Below are 26,325 nucleotides of genomic sequence, written 5' to 3'. Positions count from 1 at the left end.
TGCGACATCGGCTTCGAGGGATGACAGGACAGGGGGGTCCTTCAAAGGAGGGATATATTTCTATATTGGAAATCGGCCAATGGCCATGTGCCTTGAAACCTTATGTATTAATCTATCTTGCCTAATTTTGCTCGAACCCTCTAACGTCGCCCTAATTTATCTGCGGTGTGATTATTTCGTGCGAGGTTGTGCCACATGAAACCGCTCGTTAAGATCGCTAATCTAATAAGTTTCGGATTGTTGTTTAATGTCAAAGATCATAGAGAGGTGATAACGATATGAGTAAAGCAAAAATTTAAAAAAGCGGAACAGATAACTTCTCGCGAAATTACTGTAGCCTCATAAATTTATTTCTGTATAATATACATTTTGGGACATATTTCTGATGGCATGAAAAAGTTATGTTAATTACATATTTTTTATTTATAGTTAATAACAATATTTTTATGGTATCATATATCAAATTTGTACACTGTATATGGTTCAGACGCTTCGGATCTTTTTGATAGACTATTGAATACGTGATTTAGGTTCGATTGTCGTCAATCCGAGAATAATATTGTATAACGAAATACTGTATTGATTTACGCCCCAGGGATTAATCCATTCTTGAGATATCTACAATTCGATGAATATTCGTTGACCCGTCTCAGGCGAAGTCTGTTTGTTTGTCTGACATACTGAGATATCAAAATTCGACAGAGTTTGATGCTTATTTGCTACTTATTTCGCATGCACACAATTCAGAAAAATTATCTTCAATCTTTTTCTATTAATACAATCACTATTTTAGAATACATTCAAATAAGTCAATCATGAAGATTTTAACAATCGGCGAAAAAAAATTGCATTGCTATTACTTTGAAAAATGGAAGCAAAATGGTTTTAATTTTTTTATAAGAGGAAAATAGGAGTACGTTCAAAGTTTTTCAAAGTCACTGTCTATTATTATCTGCGTTTAACCTTGATTCTGTTTTTATTACTGTTGCTTCGTTACAGTTGAATTGAATCGTGCATAAAATACCAGTTACAGAACATCGATAAAACATTAATAGAGCGCAGCGCAAAGAATACCTATAATAGGAACGAATGCCTTCGAGATAAGTTTATTGTACAATGTAAATTTGTGCGGTAAAATCGCTTGACATAGCAACAGGTTGAAACTTTATTCGTGCGACTCACCGTCGAGTAACTCGACAAAAAGAAACAAACGGAGTAAATTAATCCGTTTAGCCATCGAAGATCGATGTTGACGCTAGGGAATGAAATCGGATAATTTCTACTGTTTCATTCCATTCCATTTTTTTATCACAAAACAATGTTAAATATTTAAAATTAAATTTATATTTTTAATTTTTATTTAAGGATTAATTGCATTTCTAGAAAAGATATAATTAAGTTGTAATTTTTTATTAATGAAAACTGACCAGTTTTAGAAAAGACTTGCAATTTTAATAGTTTTAAAAATAAAGTTTTCTCGCAAAAGTTTTGTAACTTAAAATTCATATATTATATGACAGATATCATGAATAAAAAAGCATAGCTGCGAATGAATTTTATCATGATTAGAATAATTCCCATCTGAAATATGTTCGCGTTCGCACACCTTGGCAAAATTACGGAGTCACTTTTAACTCGGTTCCCGACCTGAATTCTTCTTCTGATAATAATTAGACGTAGTTCCGTCCCTAATTGGCGGCTTCTAATTGGAGCTCGATTTTCCCAAGAATGTGTTCGACGTTCCTTCAACTACGACATTTCCGTCGGAATTCATTTGCATGCTTACAATTAGTTCGACGTGAATGATGTGGGTGCAAAAGTTCGTTCGAGCAGATGTACGAAATGTAACGCGCATAAAATAAAATCACGAAAATTTTTTCGAACATTTTCTGACAAAATTTATAAGAGAAAGCTGTTCTTGATAGCTGATATTTTTTTCCCCCGAAATTTTATCGTACATTATATTTTTTTATTTCTTTAATTTCCATTATTATCTATTAATTTAAATTACGAGAACAGGATAAAAGATGCGAAAATCTAGAAATACACAAACATCTATATCTCTTTTCTAGTTTCTTCTCTGTCGCAAATCTCGACAATTTTTCCAAGTCCCGCTGAATTCCTTGGGAATCCTTTACTAAGACGTAATACGAAGGTCGAGTGACGCTCAGGGCTGCGTAGGTCGGCGACTAATTGCCAACTAATTTGTTCTCATCTCATTACGACAGAGAAAATATTTCTTCTAGACTTCGGGTAACACAGTTCGTGTTTCCTCCAATAATTGCTACGTAAAGATAGCATGAACCCGAGACAATCGGCTGAATAATTTATCTCGCCAATCGATGAGGACAAAAATACCATAGAAGTTTTCCAACTATTTCGAACTCTGTATTTTAGTTCGCAGGGGGAATTGACGAAAATATAAAGCTCTTTTATAATTAAAGTGTTGATAAGATATTTAGAACTAATATGAAAAAAAAGCTTTAGATTTAGGAGAAAGTAGTTCGTTATAAAATGCTTATAAAAAGGATGTTATATCTAATGTATTAAATTTACACAATTTGTCACGTCTTGCTGACATGTCGATTCCGTACGACAGAGATATTTATATATGTCATCTTGGTTGTCTGATAACGGATTGCAGGGCGGACTATTGGAAGTCCCAAGGCCGTAAGTTCTGCGACTTCTGCAAATGCTGGATCGCCGATAATAAACCGAGTATCGACTTCCACGAGGGCGGCAAGAAGCATAAGGAAAATGTCAGCAAGCGGCTCAAAGAAATTCACAAGAATAGTGCCAAACAGGCGAAGCAGAATAAAAAATTCGAGGATGATCTCAAAAAGATGGAAAATGTACGTATTTGTATTTATCATGAATATTTGATATAAAATTTTATGATTAATGATAAATATAATCATTCTTTTTCATGCAGGCGGCTATGGCTGCATACTTGAAGGATGTCGAGAATAACACGCGAGATATGACTGCTGAAAAAATTATTAAAGACAAACTGAACAAGATTGAGACGAAAGAGGTATATTTACATTTTTTTCAATATTTAAAATGAATAGAGAGTTTAATAATCTCAAGTAATATAATATGTTTTATCTCACATATCTCACGTATACATTTCTAGACGCCTCAGAATTTTAATCGCATGCCACCAGCCTCTTTGGAGACGGTACCGAGATTCAAAAGTAACACTGAACAGGTGAGTAGATATTCAAATCAATTTTCCTAATTATTCTATGATTGTAATGATTAAACAAAACAGTCATTTATCACTTTTATTTGCAAGATCAAGAATAAAATTTCTTTTATTTATAAAAAAGATTAGTCATTCTTTATTATATATTATATATATATATATGTACACCCGTGTTTCTCAGAAAAACTGGGGCGCAATTTATTAATATGAATGCAACTTTTCGCTGAGACTTTTCCAGTTCTTGCCAAAAGTTGATCCTTGCGATCCGACTTTGTCGAAAAGCGCGCCATCGCTTCCACGAGTCCAGCAGCAGGGCGAGAACAGGACTCCAGGGAGGAGTAAAGCAAACAAGACGAAGGGAAAGGGGAAGAAGACCCAGGAGGATGATCGTCTGACCGCACCTGTCAGGAAACTATGGTACGAGGCTCTCAGTCCCGAAGGATACACTTACTACTGGCACATTGAAACGAACGGTACGTGTACCTTTGTCAAACTTTTTTTTATCTTTTTTTTCTCGTCTGTCTCCTAGATATTTGATTGTGTTAGACATTACATTAACATCTTGTTCTCTCTCAATCTAATAACAAATTACAATCAAATAAGTAATTATAATATAAAATTTATATACATTTTTCTTAAGAATCTCGCAATTTCTAGATTTATATTTCTCTTCCAATTTATTATGTAGAATTTTTATATACTATATTTTGTTATACTTAGATAAAAATAAATTTTAATGCCACTTTGAAATTACATTATTATGACATCGCATAATATTGAATTTTGATACGAGAATTCGAGAATCTTATTTATTATCAAGTACATCATTTGGTATACATATTAGAATCGGTTTGGGAGCCTCCGGAGGAGGGTTACATGACTCTCGCAGAGCAAGAAGAGGAGACGAAAGAGGAAGCACTCCAGAAGGAGCTTATGGAACAATTGGACAAGGAGGAAGCGATCGAGAAAGCAGATATTTTCGAGGAACAACGAGCCAATGCCGAAAGAGAGAAAATGAGGCAACGTGTGACACAATCTGTTAGAAACGAGAACGATGAAACCGAAGATGACGACAAAAGCACAGAAATAAAAAAAGAGACAACCAAAGAGGAACGACCTTACTGGCGAGACTACAGCGTGCCCGAGAGACCGCAACCTTATGGATCCTGGCAAGTCGTGGAGACAATGTAAATATTTGAACGTCATATTATTCCGGTCGCAAAGATGGATTAAGACGTTATTCGTCGAGATTTATCGTGCTACGACGAATCTTTGCTCTCAATTTTCAAATATCCGATATATAAAATACAGAGGGAGAGAGTATTAATATATTTTTACGATTAAATACTTAATTTCTTGAAACGCTGAACTAACATATATAAAAATCTTGATCTTTTATATTTCTTTATGTTTGTGTACGATGGTCGGAAATGAAAAAAAGTTCGTAAACTAGGAATGGAAGCTAGCATACAGTTTAAGTTTTATTAATTGTTTCACATTGATCAATTAATACAATAGCAATAGATATTGTTTATTTATTTGTACATTAAAGTGCATCATCACATTCGAGGATTAAGCAATTTTATGTGGAGGAAAAGGATATTTTGTATTTCAGCGAAAATGTTTTGTGTTTCAGCAAAAAGAAACCAGTCGATCTCCAATTGCCAAAGCAAAAGCAGGTACAATTGTCTGTGTTTGACAAGATAGAACCACCGCCGCCGCAGAGGACTTTCAAAGAAAAGACTGTCACAAAGATTAATATCGATGATAGTGATGACGAGGATGCATCAACTACGTTTAAGAAAAGAAAAATTGGTAATAAAAACGTACGTAAAAGAACGACTGATGATTAGCATTGGAATTTTTTTCTGAATATTATGTTTGTGTATCTTTTTATTTAATTGTTAAAACGTTTGTTAAACAAACATTGACAATTTGTATGGATAAACAAACATTACATAATATTTGTATAAAACTTTGTGTATATAAGTAGATTAAGTAGATATAAGTAGTAATTGAAATAGTAATATAGTAGTAATAAAGTAGTGCTTATAAGTAGTAATAGATTCTTTATACATACTTTACTGTGCACAAATATGTAGATAACGCATTGATATTTAAGCTATACATGTATGTATGTATGTATGTATATATATATATATATATATATATATATATATATATATATATATATTATTGCGATATACATAATTCTAATTGTAAATAAAAAGTCCGATTGTGAGTTTTGTATTTTATATGAAAATCTTGATTCTTATCATGAATATTATTAATTAATTTTTTGTTGATACGTTTGCGTGTGTCTGAAAAATCTAATTAATATGATAGAAATAATTATCAATGAGATAATGTACAGAACAAGAATACACTAATTGAATGTGAATATCTTTATATACAACATTTATTTTTATCTTTAACAAGTATATTACTATTAATATAATATTGATTTATAATTTTGTTTATACATTGTCTGTAATATTATCAGGGATGTGTAAAATGGGTATTCAAATCCATTTAAAATAGATGTAAAATAGTTAAGTTTTCTATTTGAAAATACAAAATGCTTTCTGGATACCCATTTAAAAAAGGAAATGGAAAATTTTAAAGCATTTTAAAATGGTTTTTTCAAATATTTACATTTATAAATTTTCTTTATAAAATTCTGAAATGAACATTCTTTAATGACTTCTTTAATGATTGTTATACGTATATACATTATGTATATACGTATTTTTACCTCAATTAATTATTAATTTGCAAGAGAAATGCATTTGAAATAAAAAATTGGTAATTTATTTAAATGTAAAATAGTTTTTGAAAACATGTCAATTTTAAATGCAAAATACATAATAGGTATTTTATATTTTTATTTTAAATGCATTTATTTCAAATAATGCACATCCCTGAATATTATCACATTCGTACAACTCAACATGAAAATATGTATATCTACATGTCCCAAATACGCATTTCGGTTATAAAGCATATGTGCGATAATATGACATTATATTATGCATTGCGTATTATTCTGACATATTTAATTTTGATAAAACGACATTTTTTTACGAGATAAGTAAAAGACCAGCTAAAATATACACGCGAGACTCATTTTCTCTTTAAAGCTGTAATTGTATGAATTTGCATATTAAATTACTACATTTTTACGATATGTCAAATCATATCAGAGAAACAGTGCATACACATAATTTACATGAAATAAATATTTAAATAGATTATCGAATTTTAAGTGGCAATATAAAGATAAAATAAAAATTTATTATAAACATTGCACATATTTTATAATATGTATGTACAATATGTATGTACAGACATTCGCATCTAAAAAAACAGACAAAAGAACAGATTGAATAATGAAGCTGGTAATTTTTCATAAATCTCTCTGACGAAGTACTTTCAAATGAACACTATATATATATATATATATATATATATATATATATATATCAATATATATCAATATATATCTATATATACATATACACGGATAATATTTTTACACAAGTGCCTCATCTACCGAGTCCGCCTCGATGACACGCTTAACATTCTTCTCTTTATACCGCCCACTTCCATTGAGCTCTTCAACAATATCTTCGCGCGTCCGTCCTTTAGTCTCCGACACCAATACGAAGCAGAACACGAAACTGCACGCGCAAGAGCCGGCAAGGAAGAAGAAGCAGCCGTGTATACCTAGTACAGCGATGAGATTGGCAAAGGTCATCACTACAATAAAACTTGAAATCCAGCACATGATAGAACCCACAGTCACGGCTACGCTAGTCACGTCGCGGCTGAATATTTCGGACATTATCACGACTGGTCCGTTGCCCATTCCCAGAGCAAACATTATCATGAAGATAGACAGTACTGTGATTGGTATCCAATTATAAACGGATACATCATATTGTAACTTTTGGAGGTAGCAGAACGCGCCGATCACAAAATGACACATGCACATTGCCGCGCAGGATATCAAAAGCAAAGGCCGTCTACCCGCACGTTCCATTAAAGACGTCGACAGAAATGAACCAAGAAGCATTATAGCTTGCACTATGATGGATGACATGTTTGGCGATAATGAACTGCCGGACATTTTGAAAATACTCTCCGCATAACTGATCTGGAAAAGTCAGAAATTAATTAAAATTAAAAAATTATTATTCAGCTTATTTTGTAGGAATGAATAGATCAAATGAAAGAAAGTTTTTAATATCATTTCCCGTAATGTTAATACATTAAATCAACAGTAATTAAGAAAAGCAAGAAAATGACTTAAATTATTACATATTTGTTCTTCATATAAGAGACTTTATTATATAAGATTAAATATTTTTTCACTTTTTTGAGTTAACACAATATTAGTTTAAATATATCGATAATTACCACCGCAAAGATTCCAGAAAATTGTTGACCACCGTACAAACCCAAGATGATAATTAGTCCTTTTATCGTTGCTCTGTCTCTAAATAAATCCGATAGCTTGGCGGCTTTTGTGCATGCGGCTTCCTTAACTTCCAATTGTAGATGCGACAATGTCTGTTCTGCGACTACAGTATCTCCAGCTTTCAACCAATTCAACGATCTAAAAAGGGCGAATTGCAATATTCTTTTGCGATGCTTTGAAGGAGATAATTTTTCTCCTCATCCCGCTTACCTAATTGCTTCACGCATACGATTTTGGCGTACCAGGTAGACCGGTGATTCCGGCATAAAGGCGAAAACGATGACGTACAATGCGGTCAAAATCGCGCCAACCACAGCGAGATTATACAGGGACATCATGCCGCCTAAGATGTAAGCCAGCAGTATCCCGAAATGTAGACTGGTTCCGAACATACTTGCTAATGTACCGCGGATGCTGTCACATGAGATCTCCGACACATAATTCGGGACCAAGAAGAACAGACAGGCGCCGGTGATACTACTTATAGCTTTCGCTATGTAGATGCATATGTGTTCGGTGGCGAAGATGATCAAGAACCAGGAAATTGTGATCGGCAACGTTACAACGTAACCGAATCTCTTTCGACTAAACTTGTCGGGTATCACCGCAAGCAGCATTATCATAAAGTTACCAATCAAAAACATAATGCCATTCATCCAGGATATACCTTCATCCGTCACAGGTTTGCCTCCTACGGCCGGCGATTCTGGATTCTGGAGTTGCGGAACTGCCGGTGATTGCCATCCAACAAAGAATCCATAGAGCACCGACGACAGATTAACTGCGAAGATTAACATGATTACCCAATATGGAATAATCAATACAAAAGTCTAATTGAGATTTTATAATCAAGGATACCTTACAAGTAAATATTTTAGAGTTTTAATGTAGCTTAGAGCTTTCTATTAGTTATTTTTAGATTATTTGTAGTAGTGTTTGGTGTTTATATGGTTAAGTATATTCAATTTATATTTTTGTAGTTTTTATATTTTTTCTCTTCTATAATTTTTCAATTTTTGTTAAGGGTATCATCAGATATTGAAAGTTTTCAGTTATGGAATTTTTGCATTACTTCTCACATGTTGCTTATTGTAAAGTGTCAATGTATTTCACAAAGTATATTTTTTGAAGAATTAAAAAAGAAAAGGATTCTTTCTTTTTAACTTACTGATCACCGTAAAGATAAACTGCCGCCATTTGCCTGGCTCCTTTGCCGATTTTTCACGCTTCTTCATCACACGTCGTACAGGCAGAAAAATGTGATCGCAATAACAGAATGTTTCTGAATTGTCGACGGATTCGAACCGGAGATCGAATAGAGATGAGATTCGCGAGCGACGAGAAACCGATACATTTGTACAAACTAAACGGTAACCTGCCTCATACTCGACCAATTTCCCAGGTAACAAAATGACGTCATTTAATTATTTAATTATGTCAGCTTGCTACCTGGGCTGTATGCTCTAATTGATTTTATGATGTTTTACGCGTAAATTTTTGTTGGAACAGGCATCCTTATCTCGTCTCACTAACGAAGGCGATAAATATTGTACATAACGTGTAAATTGAAGTATATGCGTATATTCTTTGCATACAATAAATATACCTTCTTTTATTTTTGAATCTATTGCTTTTCTGATTGCTGTATAGTTTTTAATTTATTATTTAAATATTACTGCCAGATATGTCATATATATATATATATATATATATATATATATATATATATATAATCGCATTTCACACATAGCTCGAGTTATTTATAGATAAATTATATTTACTTTTCGACTTAAATCTTGTAATTATAATATATTTATTTTTAATACCCAATGAGAAAGCTAATCAGTTCGATGTCGAATCAATATCAATGCCATCAGAATACATCGATGGATCTATAGGCAACAAAATATTCTAAAATTTGGTATAAAACTTATCAAACCAAATATAATTTCAAATATTATCATTTCAGTAGTACATCGAAAATAGATCGAAATTTTAAAATCCATCAATGTTTCTCTAATATCTAGGCACATCGATGTGTTCTCATGGCATTGATATCGATTTGTCATCGAATTGATAGTAACTTTTTCACTGAATGGAATATTATTTCTTGTTTTTATTATATAGTATTATATTATATACTGTATGTATGTTTGCATAAATACTACATAAAATAAAAACGAGATCATTATCTCTTTAAATAAAATATTAATTATAGATTTAAGTTGAGAAATGAACGATTTTTTAATGGATAAATAACTCAAATTATAAAGCGCGGTAAAAAAATTATATAATATATGGATATCTTATTGTTAGATATATCTGTACATATCCCCGAGTATTTGACAGTTTTGTAGTATTTGTAGAATAAAAAAATTTATGCGAATATATTAAAAGTAATATATGCATAATACATATATGTATATAAAGATTATAATGCAACTAAAAATGTTTAGCTTATTTTTGCAAATTTTAAGTTAATATACATACGAAACTGTTAACGCTTTTTTATATTTAAGTTAATTATCATATCATGATAATGCAAAGTGTCTTTAAGAGTGGTCTATTTGTCGATTTCATCATATTTCCTTTTTCTTGTAATTTTAAATCACGGTGACAGAGAAACGAATATGGTCTATAATGATATATTTGTAAACGTTCATGGAAGAAAATTTACGCCGTCTATCTATCTAAGTGATTTGAAATTTATTGATAAAAGAATAACTTGACGCAAATTTATTACAAAAAATGCCTGCATTCGCATGATAACGCGTAAGTTGATACGATAATTTTCGATTATTTGAATCATATCGAAAGACAATAGGCCGAATAGAGTATATACATATATATAATAGTCATAATTTTAATCAATATTAAATATTATATTAATTCTTAAATATAATTAACTCCATAAAGTAACCAATCTGTCAGTATTCGTTTTAAATTGAGCGAATAATGTTTTATTGTCAATTATCACATTTCTCTAATCTCAAGACGGCAAAACAATTGCAAAATCATATGATAAAACTATCTATTTTTATATTCCGCTTTTGTCAACACTGAAAATATCTGTATAAATTTTTTCATGCTCGTCAAGAATTTAAGATGTATCCTCCTTTATCTATTTTAGCAGAACCGATCGGCCAATCTTTAATTAAGGGGTTAGGCCACTGTAGAAATTTCAAAAAATCGTTTTTTTTTTTTTTGCTTAAATGATGCTTTAAGATCTTAGAAATAAGAAAAAAAAGGTTTTATAACGGAAACAAATTCCTAAGTGTCATTTTTGGAAGTTACATAAAACTTTAAACGCGTTTTTCTCGAAATCACTTTTTTCAAACTGGGCGACCTCATAACTCCCACAAATCTTGACCGATTTACTTCAAATTTAAACTGTAGCTTCTAAGATACATTTGTCAGCGAACTACGTACGGATTTTACGTTCCGTTGTAAACTTTTTTTTTTACAAACAATTTTGTGCAAAATTTTTCGTCAAAAAATGAAACTTTTTCTTCAAACTTGTGTCATTTTTACAAAAACAATTATTTTTTAATTTCCGTACGTAGTTCGCTAGCTAATGATATAAAGAATTAAAAAAAATTTGGTTTTTTGTTCTACAGCAAAAATTGGAGCAGCTAGTAGGTCGCCCGTAAGGCACTGTCCGAAACGAGTGGTCATCGTTGCAGAGCTCTGTCACCGCCATTTTGTAAAAAAAAAATGCAAAAAAATTTTTTTTATATATTTCGAAGTATGTAAGATTAAGTACTTAAAAAGGATTTTCTATCACTGTTTTTGTTTTATAGTAAAAAATTATCAAAAATAGGCCTTTTTTGGGCGCTCTACAGTGGCCTAACCCCTTAACTCTCACCTGTTTTGTCCTATGATCTCATATTCTGTTTTCCGTTTTTAACGACTAGATTTCTTGTCTACCTCCATCTTATTTTCATATCTGTGAAATATCAATCCCTTTCTGGTTTTTAGAATTTTCTTGTATAATATTAAACTGCTTGTAATATCATGATCTATTTTTACACGTTTTAGAAACTTCTATTCTATTTTATATTCTATCCATCGTATTCTTTTCTACTTATTTCCTGTCTTGCAACTTGTCTTCTCTCTTCATTTCTCGTCTCTTCTTCTTTTCACAGAAATTTCTTTTTTATTTATCCTGGCTGTTTGTTTAGCAATATCGGTATAATTTGGATCATCTTGAAAAGCTACTTTGTAACTATCATATCTCGCTACTAGCTTTTGATCTTGACCTATTACCATTTGTGCACGACATGAAACCTTATCATAGATCATAGGCCAAAATCATATTAATATCTTCATTTTTGTGAAAAATTGGACTGGGTGCTTTGAACGTCGACTTGTGATTATTGCCACCATTACAGCATCTCGAAATCTCATTGCATACGCCATGTGCTGTATTACTAGATAAAATTTAAATGCCTTTGCTTTTCTTTTATAAATCTTTAGTAAATTTAGTAGCCAAACGATTACCTTTCATCTTCATCGTAATAATTATATTATCCGTTTTCTTCTTTCTTTTTCGTATTTAAAATTTTTCTCTTCATTTTCTCTAATTGCATAATGTCATCCTTACATTTCTAATGCTTCATTATTATGAATATTATATGCCATAAATTATGAATACTAAACATCCAAAACATAATCACACCTTTAACTAAATATATAGTACATCAATCAATGTAAATCTTAAGAGTATTCTACAATTCTTTATTTATTTCCTCTAAACAAAGATTCGCATAATGTCTTCAAACTTAAGACTTGTCAAATTAAGTTTATCCATAACAAAACATCTGATTTTATGTAAAGCCATCATTATTTTAAAGTGATATTTTCCTTTTTTATTTACAAACTTTATTTAGAACTAATTTACATCTAAGAGTCTTATATCCTCTTTTTATAAATCTCTCTGACAGAGTGCTTTCTGATGAACACTTCATACATATGGATTATATTTTTATACGATTGCCGCCTGCTTGACGTTCTTCTTTTCTTTATACTGCCCCCTTCCATTGAGCTCTTCGACAATATCTTCGCGTGTCCGTCCTTTAGTCTCCGGTACTAATACGAAGCAGAACATGAAACTGCACGCGCAAGAGATAGCGAGAAGGAAGAAACAACCGTGCATGCCTAGTAGAGCGATGAGGTCGGCAAAGATCTTCACTAGAACGAAGGCTGAGATCCAAGCCATGGTAAAACCCACAGTCGCGGCTACGCTGGCTACATCGCGGCTGAATATCTCGGACATTATCACAATTGGTCCGCTGCCCATTCCCAGGGCATACGTTATCACAAAGAGAGAGAGTGCTGCGATTGGTATCCAACCATAAACGGATACATCATATTGTAACTGCTGGAGGTAACAGAACGTGCCAATCACACAATGACACATGCACATTGCCGCGCAGGATATCAAAAGCAAAGACCGTCTACCCGCACGTTCTATTAAAGACGTCGATAGAAACGCACCAAGAAGCATTATAACTCCCACAATAATGGAAGACATATTTGGTGATAACGAACTGCCGGACATTTTGAAAATACTCTCCGTGTAACTGATCTAGAAAAGTCAAATTAATTAAAATTAAGAAATTATTATTCAGCTTATTTTGTAGAAATGAAGACTCATCATGAATAGATCGAATAAAAGAAAGTTTTTAATATCATTTCCCGTGATTTTAATACATTAAATCACTAGTAATTAAGAAAGGCAAAAAATGACTTAAATTATTAAATCTTTTATTATTGCTTTTGATATAAAAAACTTTGCTATATAAGATTAAATTATATTTTTTTTACTTTTTATAAGATAAAACAATATCACTTTGAATATATCGGTAATTACCACCGCAAAGATCCCAGCAAATTGTTGACCACCGAACAATCCCAAGACGATAATTAGTCCTTTTATCGTTGCTCGGTCTCTAAACAAATCCGATAGCTTGGCGGCTTTCGTGCACGCGGTTTCCTTAATTTGCAATTGTAGATCCGACAATGTCTGTTCTACGATCACAGTATCTCCAGCTTTCAACCAATTCAACGATCTAAAAAGAGCCAATTGCAATATTCTTTTGCGATGCTTTGAAGAAGAATATGTCTCTCCTCATTCCGCTTACCTAACTGCTTCACGCGTACGATTTTGGCGTACCAGGTAGACCGGTGATTCCGGCATAAAGGCGAAAGCGATGATGTATAATGCGGTCAAAATCGCGCCGACCACAGCGAGATTATACAAAGACATCATGCCGCCTAAGATGTAAGCCAGCAGTATCCCAAAATTTGCACAAAATCCTATGGAACTTGCTAATATACCGCGGATGCTATCGCACGAGATCTCCGACACATAGGTCGGTACCAGGAAGCACACGCTAGCTCCAGTGATACCACCCAAAGCTTTCGCTATGTAGATATGGATGTGTTCGGTTGCGAACATGATCAACAGCCAAGATAACATCGTCGGCAACGCTAAAGCATAACCGAATCTCTTTCGACTGAACTTGTCGGGTATCACCGCAAGCAACATTGTCATAAAGGTGGCCGTTAGAGTCAAAATGCCATTCATCCAGGATACACCTTCGTCCGACATAGGCTCTCCTCCTACGGCCGGCGATTTTGCATCCTGGAGTTGAAGAACTGCCGGTGATTGCCATCCCATAACGAATCCATAGCACACTGACGACAGATTTACTGCGAAGAATAATTACATGATTTCTCAGCTCCGAATAATTATCACAAGAGTCAAATAGAGATTTTTTAATCAAAGAGACTTTTTAAGGTAATATTTTAGAGTTTTAATGTAGTTTAAAGCTATTAATTATTTTTAGAAGTGATGTTTAAGTGCTTAAATATATTTAATTTATATTTTTTACATTTTTGTTCTTTTAATTTTTCAATTTTTTTAAGTGTACCAGCAGCTAATGAAAATTTTCAATTATAAAACTTTCGTATTACTTTACGCATTGCTTACTGAAATATATCAATTTATTACAAGGTATATTTCTTGAAGAATTGAAAAAAAAAGGTGATTTTTCTTTTGTTATTTACCAATCACCGTGAAAATGAACTGCCGCAATTTGCCTGGCTCATTCACTGATATTTCATTATTCTCCATCGCACGTCGTTCTTCCAGAAAAGCGTGATCGAAATGATATAATGTTGCACGATTGTCGACAGACTCGAGCTAGAGATCGAGAAGGGGCAAAATTCTCGAACGACGAGAAATCAATACATTAGTACAAATTGAACAGTGGCCGATCTCGGACTCGACCGATTTGTGTGCTCTAATTTGATTTATAATACGTAATGGTTGTTCGCGCATAAATTCTTGACGGAAGGGGTATCCTTATCTTTTCATTCTCACTAGCAAAGACAGTAAATACATGACAGTAATATATGGTATGTGAATTAAAGACATACGCATAATTTATGCTACCAGCAAATACTTTGATTTATAGATATATCGCTTTTCCGATTGCTCAGCAACTTTTGATTCTATATTACTGGCACGTGTGTGTGTATATATATATATATATATATATATATATCGCATTTTATAACTTGAATCATTTCTCAGATAGCCACAGTAATTATGACATTTTGATGTCAAAATGCATCATTTGCCATCAAAATGATGTCATAATAATTACTGTGGCTATCTGGGTTATAGATATAAAGAATCATTTACCTTTTTTGATATAAAGCTTGTAATTAATATTTTTATTTGATAGAATATAATCTTGTTTTTATTAATACATATATTTATAGCAATATATGTGTATATATATTTGCTTAAATACTTTATATAATTAATGGAAGACGCGAGATCACATTTTATCAAATAAAAATATTAACTATAAAATTTAAGTTGACGCAACTCAATAACTTTTAATGAATGAGTAACGCAAATGCGATAAAGCGCGATAAAAAAGTGGACATTTATAAACATATCTTAGTTTGAGACATCTTGTACAATTCCCGTACATATGCCGAATTTTTTATAGCTTTATAGCATCTATTTATAATTTATAGAATCCAAGAAATCTTACACGCTTATATTAAAAGTAAGATAATATATTAAGATTACATTGCAAGATTTTTTTTGACAAAATCGAAAGTTAATATATATAATTGTTAACATTTTATTTATGCTTAATATTTATTTATCATATCACAATAATGCAAAAAATCTTTACTTTTAAAAAGATTTTTTAAAAGGAGTATATTTGTCGATTTTATCATACCTTCTTTTCATTATAGTTCTAAATAATTACACAAACATACACAAACGAATTTGATCTATAATGCTATATATATATATATATATATATATATATATTTTTGCAGACGCTCGCAGAAGAAAATTTGTCACTGTCCAACTAAGTGATTTGAAATTTATTGATAAAGAAATGACTTGACGTGATCTTATTATAATATAAAAAACGTATGCATCCGCATGATAACGCGTTAGTTGATATGATAAACGTACAATTTTCGATTATTTGGATCATATCAAATGAAATAGGCCGAATAGTAGTTAGTCATTATTTATATCACAAGTTTTTATAATCAACGTTAAATATCTTATTAATTCTTAAATCTTATTATTGACTCCATAAAGTAACAAATCTGTCAGTGTTTGTTTTAAATTGAGCGAATAATGTTTTACTGTCAATTTTCACATTTCTCTAATCTTAAGACGACGAAATAGTTGAAATCATGTGATAAAACTATCTATCTTTATATTTCTTTTTTTTTTAACACTGAATTAAAATCTGTATAATTTTTTTCAGTTTCTTCAAGAATTTCATCGTGTATCCTACTTTATCTATTTTATACCAGAAATTGGCCATTTTTTATTAGCTTTTACTTGTTTTATTCTATGGTATCATATTCCGGTTTCCAGGACTAGATCCCTTGTCTACCTCCATCTCATTTTCATATCTATGAAATATCAATCCTTTTCTAGTCTTTAAAATTTCCTTTCGTCTAATATTAAACTGCTTATATTATGATGATTTATTTTTACACATTTTAGAATCTTCTTTCCTATTTTGTATACTACATATTATACTCTTTTCTACTTTTTTGTCTCGAAATCTCCTCTCTTTACTTCTTGTTTCTTCTCTTCTTCTCAGGAATTGCTTCTTCACTTATCTTTCCTATTTATTTAGTGATATCTGCATACGTAATTCGAGTCATCTTGAAAAACTGCTTCATATCTTTATTATATCTCGTCACTAGTCTTGATCTTGTTCTATATTGTCATTCTTGCATGATATAAAACGTTATCATAGGTCACAGGCCATAATCATATTAATATCTATATTTTTGTGAAAAAGTGGACACTCTTTGAACGTCGACCTGTGATTATTGCCACAATTACAGCATCTCGGAATCTCATTACAAAATTGCCATGTGCTGTATTATCACTGATAAGACATTTAAATGCCTTTGCTTTCCTTTTATAAATCTTTATATAATCAAATTTAAAACATTTGTAACATTGTTTAACTGTTTCAATATAGGGTCTTATCTTCAGATGGCTTATGCCTTCATAAATTGTAAGTTTAGAAGCCAAGCGGTTTTCTTTCATTGTAATAATTATTTTATTCTCTCGTTGATATACACTTCTTTTATTTCTGTGTCGTAAATTTTCCTCTTTATTTTCTCTAACTACATAATGTCATCCTTATATACATTTCTAATGCTTCCAATAAATTATGAATACTAAACATCCAATCCACAATCACACCTTTAACTAAATATATAAAACATTAATCATTATAAATCTCAAGACTATTCTACAACTCTTTATTTACTTTCTCTAAATAAAGATTCGCATGATATCTTCAAACTTAGACTTGCCAAATTAAATTGATCCGTCAACAAAACATTTGATTTTATGTGAAGCCATCATTATTTTAACGTGATTTTTTCCTTTTTTATTTACAAACTTTATTTAGAACTAATTTACATCTATTAAGAGTCTTATATCCTCTTTTTATAAATCTCTCTGCCGGAGTCCTTTCCGATGAACACTTCATACATACGGATAATATTTTTACACGTGTGCCGCATGCTTGACATTCTTTTTCTCTTTATACTGCTTACTTCCATTGAGCTCTTCGACAATATCTTCGCGCGTCCGTCCTTTAGTCTCCGGTATCAATGCGAAGCAGAACACGAAACTGCACGCACAAGAGATAGCGAGAAGGAAGAAACAGCCGTGCATGCCTAGTAGAGCGATGAGGTCGGCAAAGATCTTCACTACGACGAAGGATGAGCCCCAGGACATGATGAAACCCACAGTCGCGGCTATGCTGGCTACGTCGCGGCTGAATATCTCGGACATTATCACGATTGGTCCGCTGCCCATTCCTAGGGCGTACGTTATCATGAAGAAAGAGAGTGCTGCGATTGGTATCCAACCTATAAACGGATACATCATATTGTAACTGCTGGAGGTAGCAGAATGTGCCGATCACACAATGACACATGCACATTGCTGCGCAAGATATCAAAAGCAAAGACCGTCTACCCGCACGTTCTATTAAAGACGTCGACAGAAAGCAACCAAGGAGCATTATAGCTCCCACAATAACTGATGACATGTTTGGCGATAAGGAACTGCCTGCCATTTTGAAAATACTCTCCGTGTAACTGATCTGGAAAAGTCAGAAATTAATTAAAATTAAAAAATTATTATTCACCTTATTTTATAAGAATGAAGACTGACGAATATAGATCAAATGAAAGAATTTTTAATGTCAATTTTTATGATGTTAATACATTAAATCAATAATAATTGAGAAAAGCAAGAAAATGACTTAAATTATTACATATTTGCTCTTTATATAAGAGACTTTACTATATAAGATTAAATATTTTTTTACTTTTTTGAGTTAACACAATATTAGTTTGAATATATTGATAATTACCACCGCAAAGATCCCAGAAAATTGTTGACCACCGTACAAGCCCAAGATGATAATTAGTCCTTTTATCGTTGCTCTGTCTCTAAATAAATCCGATAGTTTGGCGGCTTTTGTGCACGCGGCTTCCTTAACTTGCAATTGTAGATGCGACAATGTCTGTTCTACGACCACAGTATCTCCAGCTTTCAACCAATTCAACGATCTAAAAAGAGCGAATCGCAATATTCTTTTGCGATGCTTTTAAGGAGAATATTTCTCTCCTCATCCCGCTTACCTAACTGCTTCACGCATACGGTTTTGGCGTATCAGGTAAACCGGTGATTCCGGCATAAAGGCAAAAGCGATGACGTACAATGCAGTCAAAATCGCACCGACCACAGCGAGATTATACAAGGACATCATGCCGCCTAAGATGTAAGCCAGCAATATTCCGAAAGTTAGAGTAAATTGTATGATACTTGCTAATAAGCCGCGAATGCTGTCGCACGAGATCTCTGACACATAGGTCGGCACTAGGAAAAACACAGCAGCTCCAGCGATACCACCCAGAGCTTTCGCTATGTAGATATGGATATGTTCGGTTGCGAAGATAATCAACAGCCAAGATACCATCGTCGGCAATGCTATAGCATAACCGAATCTCTTTCGACTGAACTTGTCGGGTATTACCGCAAACAGCATTGTCATAAAGGTGCCCGTCAGAGTCAAAAGGCCATTCATCCAGGATACACCTTCGTCCGACATAGGCTCTCCTCCTACGGCCGGCGATTTTGGATCCTGGAGTTGAAGAACTGCCGGTGATTGCCATCCAGCAATGAATCCATAGCACATCGATGATAGATTTACTGCGAAGAATAATTACATGATTACTCAACACCGTATAATCATCGCAAGAGTCTAATAGAAATTTTTTAATCAAAGAGATCTTCAAGGTAATATTTTAGAGTTTTAATATAGTTTAAAGCTATTAATTATTTTTAGAAGTGATGTTTGAGTGCTTAAATATATTTAATTTATATTTTTATATTTCTATATTTTTGTTCTTTTAATTTTTTAAAGTGTATTACCAGTTATTGAAATTTTTTTTATAAAAATTCGCATTACTTTACGTATTACTTATTTAAAGATATCATTTTATATTAAAAGGTATATTTCTTGAAGAATCGAAAAAAAGGATATCTTTCTTTTGTTATTTACCAATCACCGTGAAAATGAACTGCCGCAATCTGCCTGGCTCCTTCACCGATACTTCATGCTTCTCCATCGCACGTCGTTTTTCCAGAAAAGCCTGTTTGAAATGATAGGATGTTGCACAATTGTCGATAGACTCGAGGTAGGGATCGAAAAGAGGCAAAATACTCGAACGACGAAAAAGCAATACATTAGTACAAACTGAACGGTAGCCGATCTTGTACTCGACCAATTTGCGTGCTCTAATTTGATTTATAATAATAGCTGTTCGCGCGTAAATTCTTGTCGGAAGGGGTATCCTTATCTTTTCATTCTCACTAGCAAAGACAGTAAATATACAGGACAGTAATACATGACATGTGAGTTAAAGACATTCTTTGCCAACAGCAAATACTTTATTTTATCGGATGTATCGCTTTTCTGATTGCTATAACTTATTTGGTTTTATATTATTACCAAATGTGTATATATATAAATCACGTTTTATAGCTAGAATTATTTATAGATAAAAATTATTTAATCTTTTCAATTTAAATCTTGTAATTAATATTTTTATTTGATAAAATATAATCTTGTTTTTATTATATATATTATTTATGTAAATATACATATATATATATATATATTTGCCTAAATACTTGATATAATTAAAAGACAAAATCACGTTTTATAAAATTACAATATTAATTATAATATTTCAGTTGACGCACGAGTAACTTATTTTTTAATCTATATGTAACTCAAATATAAAGCGCGATAAGAAATGGATATTTATGAAATATATATCTTACAATTAGATTCAGATATCCTGTACAATCGTACATATTTTGAATATTTAATAGCTTTATAGCATCTATGTATAATTTATAGAATCAAAGAAATCTCCACGTTTATATATATAAAAGTAAGATAATATATTAAGATTATATGAAGTTTTTTGTGCCAAATTGGAAAATTAATGTATATAATTGTTAACGCTTTATTTATGCGTAAGTTATATTTATCATATCACGATAATGCAAAGAATCTTTTTAAAAGTAGTCTATTTATCGATTTCATCATACCTCCTTTTCGTTATAGTTCTAAATCATTACGACATATACAAACGAATATGATCCATAATGATATATACATTGCAGACTCTCGTGGAAGAAAATTTACGTCGCTGTCCAACTAAGTAATTCGAAATTGATTGATAAACTTATGACTTGGCGCGAGCTTATTGTGATACGAAAACGTCTGCATTTACATGATAACGCCTAAGTTGATACGATAAACGTGTAATTTTCGATTATTTTGAATCATATCGAACGACAATGCAAATATACGGGCCGGATCTAATAATAGTAGTCGTCATTTTATCGCAAGTATTTAATTAATGTTAAATCTTTTATTAATTACTCCATAAAGTAACAAATCTGTCAGTGTTTATTTTAAATTGAGCGAATGTTTACTGTCAATTTTCATGTTTCTCTTATCTTATAAGAGGATGAAATAGTTGCAAAATCACATTTATCATTTTCCTCCACACTAAATCTCAATATTTTTTTCAGTTTTTTTTCTTATTGTATCAACTACATATATTAATTTATGCTTTTGAATGAATAAGCTCTTCCTGAATTTTAATAAAATTTTATATATAGATATTTGAATTATAAATAAATAGCTTACTTTTTGGAAGAATAAATCATTTTTAATCATTTTATATTGATATAATGATACAATTAGTAACATTTCATAAAATTATAATTTCTTTAAACCGAACGAGCAAATCTTAATTTATTCTTGAAAGGGTTTAAAAAATGATAACAATTGATGGTTTCAAATAGAAGATAACACTTATGGAAATTTATCACGCACTGTAGTGTGTCCAATTAATCACTTATTTCGAGTACTTAAATTACTGATATACACAGTTAATTTAAGTACTCGAAGTAAGTGATTAATTGGACTTACTATAGTGATAAATTTCCATAAAGAAAATAATCGAAAATATCATGTTTTTTATTATCGATCTTTTTCTTGAAACAAAGATTATAGCTCTTTTCAAGTTCAAATATTGCGCGTATTTGATTGCGCTGCATTAATACCAACTGCGACGCGTTTAATATGTGACTTACATATTGGTTAACATGTGACACGGCGGTCTATTCGGATGTAGCCAATTAGATTTTACGAGTTATTTGAAAATAATACTTTCAAATTTCTGTAGTACAAAATTCGCGCTAAGAGCGAATTCTCTATTTATCGTTGACGCGACTAAACTCGCATCCAAAATGCGCAAAATCGACCCGCTGAATGCCTTATAATAACGATGTCAGAAATAGAATTGCGGTAGTTATGTAATTGAACTCTCTCGGTAAGTATCTTCCTTCAAATAATAATACACAATTATATTTTTATTTATCATTAAATGTCAGAATTATCCATCGTAAGTGTCAAAAATTGTCAAAATTAATGTTATTATATATTTTATTTGTTACTGTCTTCGTAAATAAAAATTAATACTTTATATAATTGAAATTCCATTTTTTTATTTGCTATTCGATGCATTCGAAGCTGTCAAATTCGTCTTGCGTAGCGTTTAAATCTTCATGTCACATTGCGCGCCGCGATATTTTCTTATCTCGAACGCGAAGAGCAAATCGATAGCGTCCCGCATCAGCTGTTTTATAACCCACACCAGCAAGGCTTTCCTAAGGTCGTTACGTTACCTGTATTCTCACGGCCATGTTAGGCACGCACATACAAGAGGAATGAGGACGTTTCGCGATAAATGAGACTCTTTTGAGGTCTTCGAGGTGTGTTTATAATAACATTTTATTTTTTGTTCCCTTGATCGTTTATCCTTCACGTAAATCAGACCATCATCAGAAATTGTTCTCTTAGGACTCTCAGGTCTATTGTCAATCTGTCAGTCGAATCTGTATGTTGTTTTATGTGAAATAGATCTTCTTGGCTACGCTACGAAGCCTGGTCGATCGTAGAGGACAGTTCACAAAGCATGGCATGGCACTGCAACGGCACTACAAATCAAGAAATGGTAACAAAGCTCAAAGGTAAATGATGCCCTGCGGTCATCAGGACTGGCTTAATGTAAACATAAAAATGCTGAGTGTTTTGTTTTGATAGACACAATTATTTATCTGTATAGTAATTAGGGACAGATTATTCACAGATGCTGGCATATTGGCAACGGAGAAAGCAGAGACCGCAATGCTCACTGTTGACAGAGCAAAATATTGTCACGAATCAGATCCTTATCTTGATCGTCCTAGAAGAATTGGATACAACGTGACAATCAGTGCACCGCATATGGTAAGCATATGCTACATATTTTAAATTTGACAAGATTTGATATTTTATAATGAAGAAAATTTATATTTTTTATATATATAATTAATACTCTAGATAGCAAGAGCTATCTCAATCGTTACTAAATTTTCCAAACAAAATTTTAATATAAAGACTTGTTTAATACACATTTTTAATACTTCTTTGATGTTGATGTCTTTATTTATTATAAATATAATATATATATATATTATATATTATACAATAAATAAAGACATCAACATCAAAGAAGTATTAAAAATGTGTATTAAACAAGTCTTTATATTAAAATTTTGTTTGGAAAATTTAGTAACGATTGAGATAGCTCTTGCTATCTAGAGTATTAATTATATATATAAAAATATATATATATATATATATATATATATATATAATATACATATATATTATACATCTAATTTATACATTATTCAAAAGAATGTTTACATGTATGTAAGAAAGATATTGAAGAACAATTATCAGAAATATAGTTCAAAATGAAGATATCAGAAAATATTCTTCTTTTATCTCATCTATGTTATTCATGTTAAGCTCATATTTGCTTTGAAACAATCAGAGATTTCCAAGTAATGATATTGACACATTGCATATAAATAATTGTCATTATAGATAATGTAAACATTTGAATTGTTTAATCTATTCGATAAATTACATATATCTTTTTCAGCATGCATACGCATTGTCAATCCTCTCCGATCAACTCTTTGATGGCGCCAAGGCACTTGATGTTGGCTCAGGTTCAGGATATCTATCTGCTTGCATGGCATACATGGTAGGCTTGCACGGACGCGTAATCGGTATCGAGCATATTCCCGAGCTCATAGAAATTTCTACTAGGAACGTACGCGAGGACAATCCGCATTTTCTCAAGGAAAATCGCATCAAATTTATCGGTAAGCTATCAGTATTTTGTTAACATTATCTCTTATCTTGGAATGTCCATTTGACAATTGAAGCTCTTCCCTTTTGTCAATATCGCGCTAGTCCCTCATTTCATCAAAGAAATTTATTGTACAATAAAAAGAAAAAGAAACCGTTCAAGAAGTATTACATGTATACATAATTCGAATAAAAGATACTCGTGATCCATCCACGATGGACACGGAGTAGGTATGTACGTTGCCGTGAAGAGTCAAACGGAACACTGTCCACTGATTGTATGGCTTTGCTGTAAAGGTAAAAGATAAAGACTGCCGACTAACAACAGGTCATTATGAATGCGCCTAGTGGGAGATGGCAGATTGGGACACGCTGCTGATGGACCATACAACGCTATACACGTTGGAGCAGCGGCCGACACTTTGCCGCAAGAGGTAAATCTAAACAGTATATAGAATTTGAAAAAAATGGTTGTGCAACGGTGCAAATTGATTGTAGCTGACAGACCAACTAGCTCCAGGAGGTCGACTGATATGCCCGGTCGTAGCTATAGAAGGTTTCCAAAGGTTTCAAGATCTACTGCAAGTGGACAAGAATGCAGACGGCACAATCACGAAGAAGAAACTGATGCAAGTTTCTTACGTTCCTCTTACGGATCCTACTACGCAATTAAGTAATTAATAGAATTTTTAGATAATGAGATCTCACACAGCGAACGCGAAATTCGAGCGAGCGATTAAATCCGCCGTGTACGAATTGTCCGCTGATCAACGATAATTGGAATTTGATATTCCGATAAACCAATTCTTTTCATGCATGCATCGACATGAAATATGCTCCGTTTTCAATTAGGAGTATAATAAATTATATTTTACATATTATATATATATTTCCTCTCCTCTATTAATTCCTTTAAATAATTCAATTAATAAAATAACGTGAATTAATAAATTAACGCGAAAGTCGATTATATTAATCGCTTACGTTGAACGCAATTCAATTAATATAATCTGTAGTCGTGGAAAAGCTAAATTTGTTGCAACGCAGAAATTAATATTTATTGCTGTTCTGTTTTTATAGATAATATATACTTATTAAACACTCCAATTCTTATGCAAGAACAGGATTGTAATGAATTAATAATAAAAAGGTAAAAGTCTCTTTTAATAATGTAATGTATTTTATATTAATAATGTAATATAAAATACAATTTTATATATACTTTCGTATATTGTTTCTTTGTGTTCACATGTATATTATCGAGAATCTAAAATATTTATATATCTTCAAAAATTATATATATATATATATATATATATATATATATATAAATTTATACATTTTTGTACAAGAAGAAATTAAGTTAGCTTACGAAGATAGCTTATCAAACAAAATAATGCTTTATGCAAGCACAAGTACAATTCTAAGAAAAATTAAATCAATGTTTGATCATATATATAGGTATATATTTATACAATTCTAAAAAAAAATAAGTTAAATTAGCACAAGGATAGTTTATTAAACAATTTTGATCTTAATTTTTCAATTTTATTAGGACAAAAGTATATTTGATATATATATATATATATATATATATATATATATGTGTGTGTGTGTGTGTGTGTATGTATGTATGATATACGCCATGGAACAACAAATTATTTATAAACGATGATATAATTAAATTACCGCGTTACATATTGAAAACGTCATCGCTTTGATATCGAGCAAAATTTGCGAGGAATCGATCAAACTAGCGCGCAGTTTCCGCCAATCGAAAATTGTCACCCAATCGCGACGTTGGCCACTCGCGCCGAATTATAGATCCGCGGCAATCCGGGACGTTTCAACATCTATTTTGAAAAGCGACTTGCGCAACCGTTCGTTCGCGTGATTGTTCAACAATTGTCTGCGATCTCGCAATCCGGTCGAGTCGTCGGAGCACGAGCAGCGACACTCAGTCGTGATCGCATGTTCCCGAAGGAAGCCCGAGGCTGGTCCGAGTCAGCTGTCAAATTGTCAACAGAAATCGAGAGAAGGTCGGCCGAGGTTTATTTTCTTAAGAAAATCGCACCCTTTATCGGAAATTGACAGCTAGGTGCGTATCGAGTATCCAGAAATAGGCACGCGGAGGTGCGACAATTGCCAGGTGAACGACGACGTGGACAGATCGCCGGGTTGGACTGTTTGTTTCGCACTCGACAGGCCGCCACGAATCCTGTCAAAATTCGGACCCGCGTAATCGGGTGCCT

At 32.2% G+C, this 26,325-nt stretch overlaps 5 protein-coding genes across 9 annotated transcripts in view; 2 read left to right on the top strand and 3 right to left on the bottom strand.

Annotated features, from left to right (window-relative positions):
- LOC114939849 (uncharacterized) overlaps positions 1-9,303 on the top strand; it is a 38,127-nt gene extending 28,824 nt beyond the window's left edge. For 2 of the 3 annotated variants that reach the window (XM_029314290.2, XM_029314289.2), the window contains exons 3-8: positions 2,645-2,852; positions 2,933-3,034; positions 3,137-3,211; positions 3,447-3,681; positions 4,053-4,395; positions 4,845-9,303. In XM_029314290.2, coding sequence (XP_029170123.1) covers positions 2,645-2,852; positions 2,933-3,034; positions 3,137-3,211; positions 3,447-3,681; positions 4,053-4,395; positions 4,845-5,061 — 1,180 coding nt within the window. In that variant the 3' untranslated portion in view covers positions 5,062-9,303. The remainder of the gene's footprint in view (positions 1-2,644; positions 2,853-2,932; positions 3,035-3,136; positions 3,212-3,446; positions 3,682-4,052; positions 4,396-4,844) is intronic. The other variant, XR_014925505.1, reaches the window with a different exon arrangement.
- On the bottom strand, positions 5,881-9,397 carry LOC114939838 (facilitated trehalose transporter Tret1-like). Its single transcript, XM_029314268.2, has 4 exons — positions 8,857-9,397; positions 7,899-8,469; positions 7,628-7,826; positions 5,881-7,364 (listed from the first exon to the last, which is right to left on the bottom strand). The coding sequence occupies exons 1-4, from the start codon at positions 8,921-8,923 to the stop codon at positions 6,741-6,743; spliced, it is 1,461 nt and encodes a 486-aa protein (XP_029170101.1). The 5' UTR covers positions 8,924-9,397; the 3' UTR covers positions 5,881-6,740.
- A 3,014-nt stretch (positions 9,398-12,411) lies between these two features.
- On the bottom strand, positions 12,412-15,007 carry LOC114939822 (facilitated trehalose transporter Tret1-like). The gene is made up of 4 exons (XM_029314251.2): positions 14,760-15,007; positions 13,832-14,402; positions 13,561-13,759; positions 12,412-13,275 (listed from the first exon to the last, which is right to left on the bottom strand). Exons 1-4 carry the CDS (start codon positions 14,824-14,826, stop codon positions 12,673-12,675), a joined length of 1,440 nt encoding a protein of 479 aa, XP_029170084.1. The 5' UTR covers positions 14,827-15,007; the 3' UTR covers positions 12,412-12,672.
- A 2,289-nt stretch (positions 15,008-17,296) lies between these two features.
- Positions 17,297-20,083, bottom strand: LOC114939823 (facilitated trehalose transporter Tret1-like). Its single transcript, XM_029314252.2, is given in 5 exon segments — positions 17,297-18,144; positions 18,146-18,379; positions 18,653-18,851; positions 18,924-19,494; positions 19,847-20,083. Coding segments are annotated over 5 exon segments (1,440 nt in total). The 5' UTR covers positions 19,914-20,083; the 3' UTR covers positions 17,297-17,775.
- Positions 20,084-21,809: 1,726 nt separating this feature from the next.
- On the top strand, positions 21,810-24,954 carry LOC114939815 (protein-L-isoaspartate(D-aspartate) O-methyltransferase). 3 transcript variants are annotated; one of them, XM_085486268.1, is made up of 6 exons: positions 21,810-22,199; positions 22,790-22,899; positions 23,008-23,158; positions 23,862-24,087; positions 24,422-24,507; positions 24,572-24,954. In XM_085486268.1, exons 2-6 carry the CDS (start codon positions 22,850-22,852, stop codon positions 24,752-24,754), a joined length of 696 nt encoding a protein of 231 aa, XP_085342394.1. In that variant the 5' UTR covers positions 21,810-22,199; positions 22,790-22,849; the 3' UTR covers positions 24,755-24,954. The 3 variants fall into 3 exon arrangements, with proteins under 3 accessions (XP_085342394.1, XP_085342393.1, XP_029170075.1); XM_085486267.1 differs by lacking the exon at positions 21,810-22,199 and adding an exon at positions 22,215-22,641; XM_029314242.2 differs by lacking the exon at positions 21,810-22,199 and adding an exon at positions 22,219-22,641 and having other exon boundaries at positions 23,019-23,158.
- The last annotated feature ends 1,371 nt before the right edge of the window (positions 24,955-26,325 follow it).

The sequence above is a fragment of the Nylanderia fulva genome, unplaced genomic scaffold (genome assembly GCF_048542155.1).
Source record: "Nylanderia fulva isolate GAGA-0341 unplaced genomic scaffold, ASM4854215v1 Scaffold41, whole genome shotgun sequence".
Classification (NCBI taxonomy): domain Eukaryota; kingdom Metazoa; phylum Arthropoda; class Insecta; order Hymenoptera; family Formicidae; genus Nylanderia; species Nylanderia fulva.
The sequence above is the reverse complement of the archived record's forward strand: the minus strand, read 5'-3'. Positions and strand labels throughout refer to the sequence as shown.

Coding starts and splice junctions, on each gene's coding strand:
- LOC114939815 (XM_085486268.1), top strand. CDS start 22,850: ATGGCACTGCAACGGCACTACAAATCAAGAAATGGTAACAAAGCTCAA. Junction 23,159..23,861: donor CAATCAGTGCACCGCATATG/GTAAGCATATGC, acceptor TATCTTTTTCAG/CATGCATACGCATTGTCAAT. Junction 24,088..24,421: donor AAATCGCATCAAATTTATCG/GTAAGCTATCAG, acceptor GAATGCGCCTAG/TGGGAGATGGCAGATTGGGA.
- LOC114939838 (XM_029314268.2), bottom strand. CDS start 8,923: ATGAAGAAGCGTGAAAAATCGGCAAAGGAGCCAGGCAAATGGCGGCAG. Junction 8,470..8,856: donor GTTTATCTTTACGGTGATCA/GTAAGTTAAAAA, acceptor TAATCTTCGCAG/TTAATCTGTCGTCGGTGCTC. Junction 7,365..7,627: donor TTTCTGGAATCTTTGCGGTG/GTAATTATCGAT, acceptor TGACTTTTCCAG/ATCAGTTATGCGGAGAGTAT.
- LOC114939822 (XM_029314251.2), bottom strand. CDS start 14,826: ATGGAGAATAATGAAATATCAGTGAATGAGCCAGGCAAATTGCGGCAG. Junction 14,403..14,759: donor GTTCATTTTCACGGTGATTG/GTAAATAACAAA, acceptor TATTCTTCGCAG/TAAATCTGTCGTCAGTGTGC. Junction 13,276..13,560: donor TTGCTGGGATCTTTGCGGTG/GTAATTACCGAT, acceptor TGACTTTTCTAG/ATCAGTTACACGGAGAGTAT.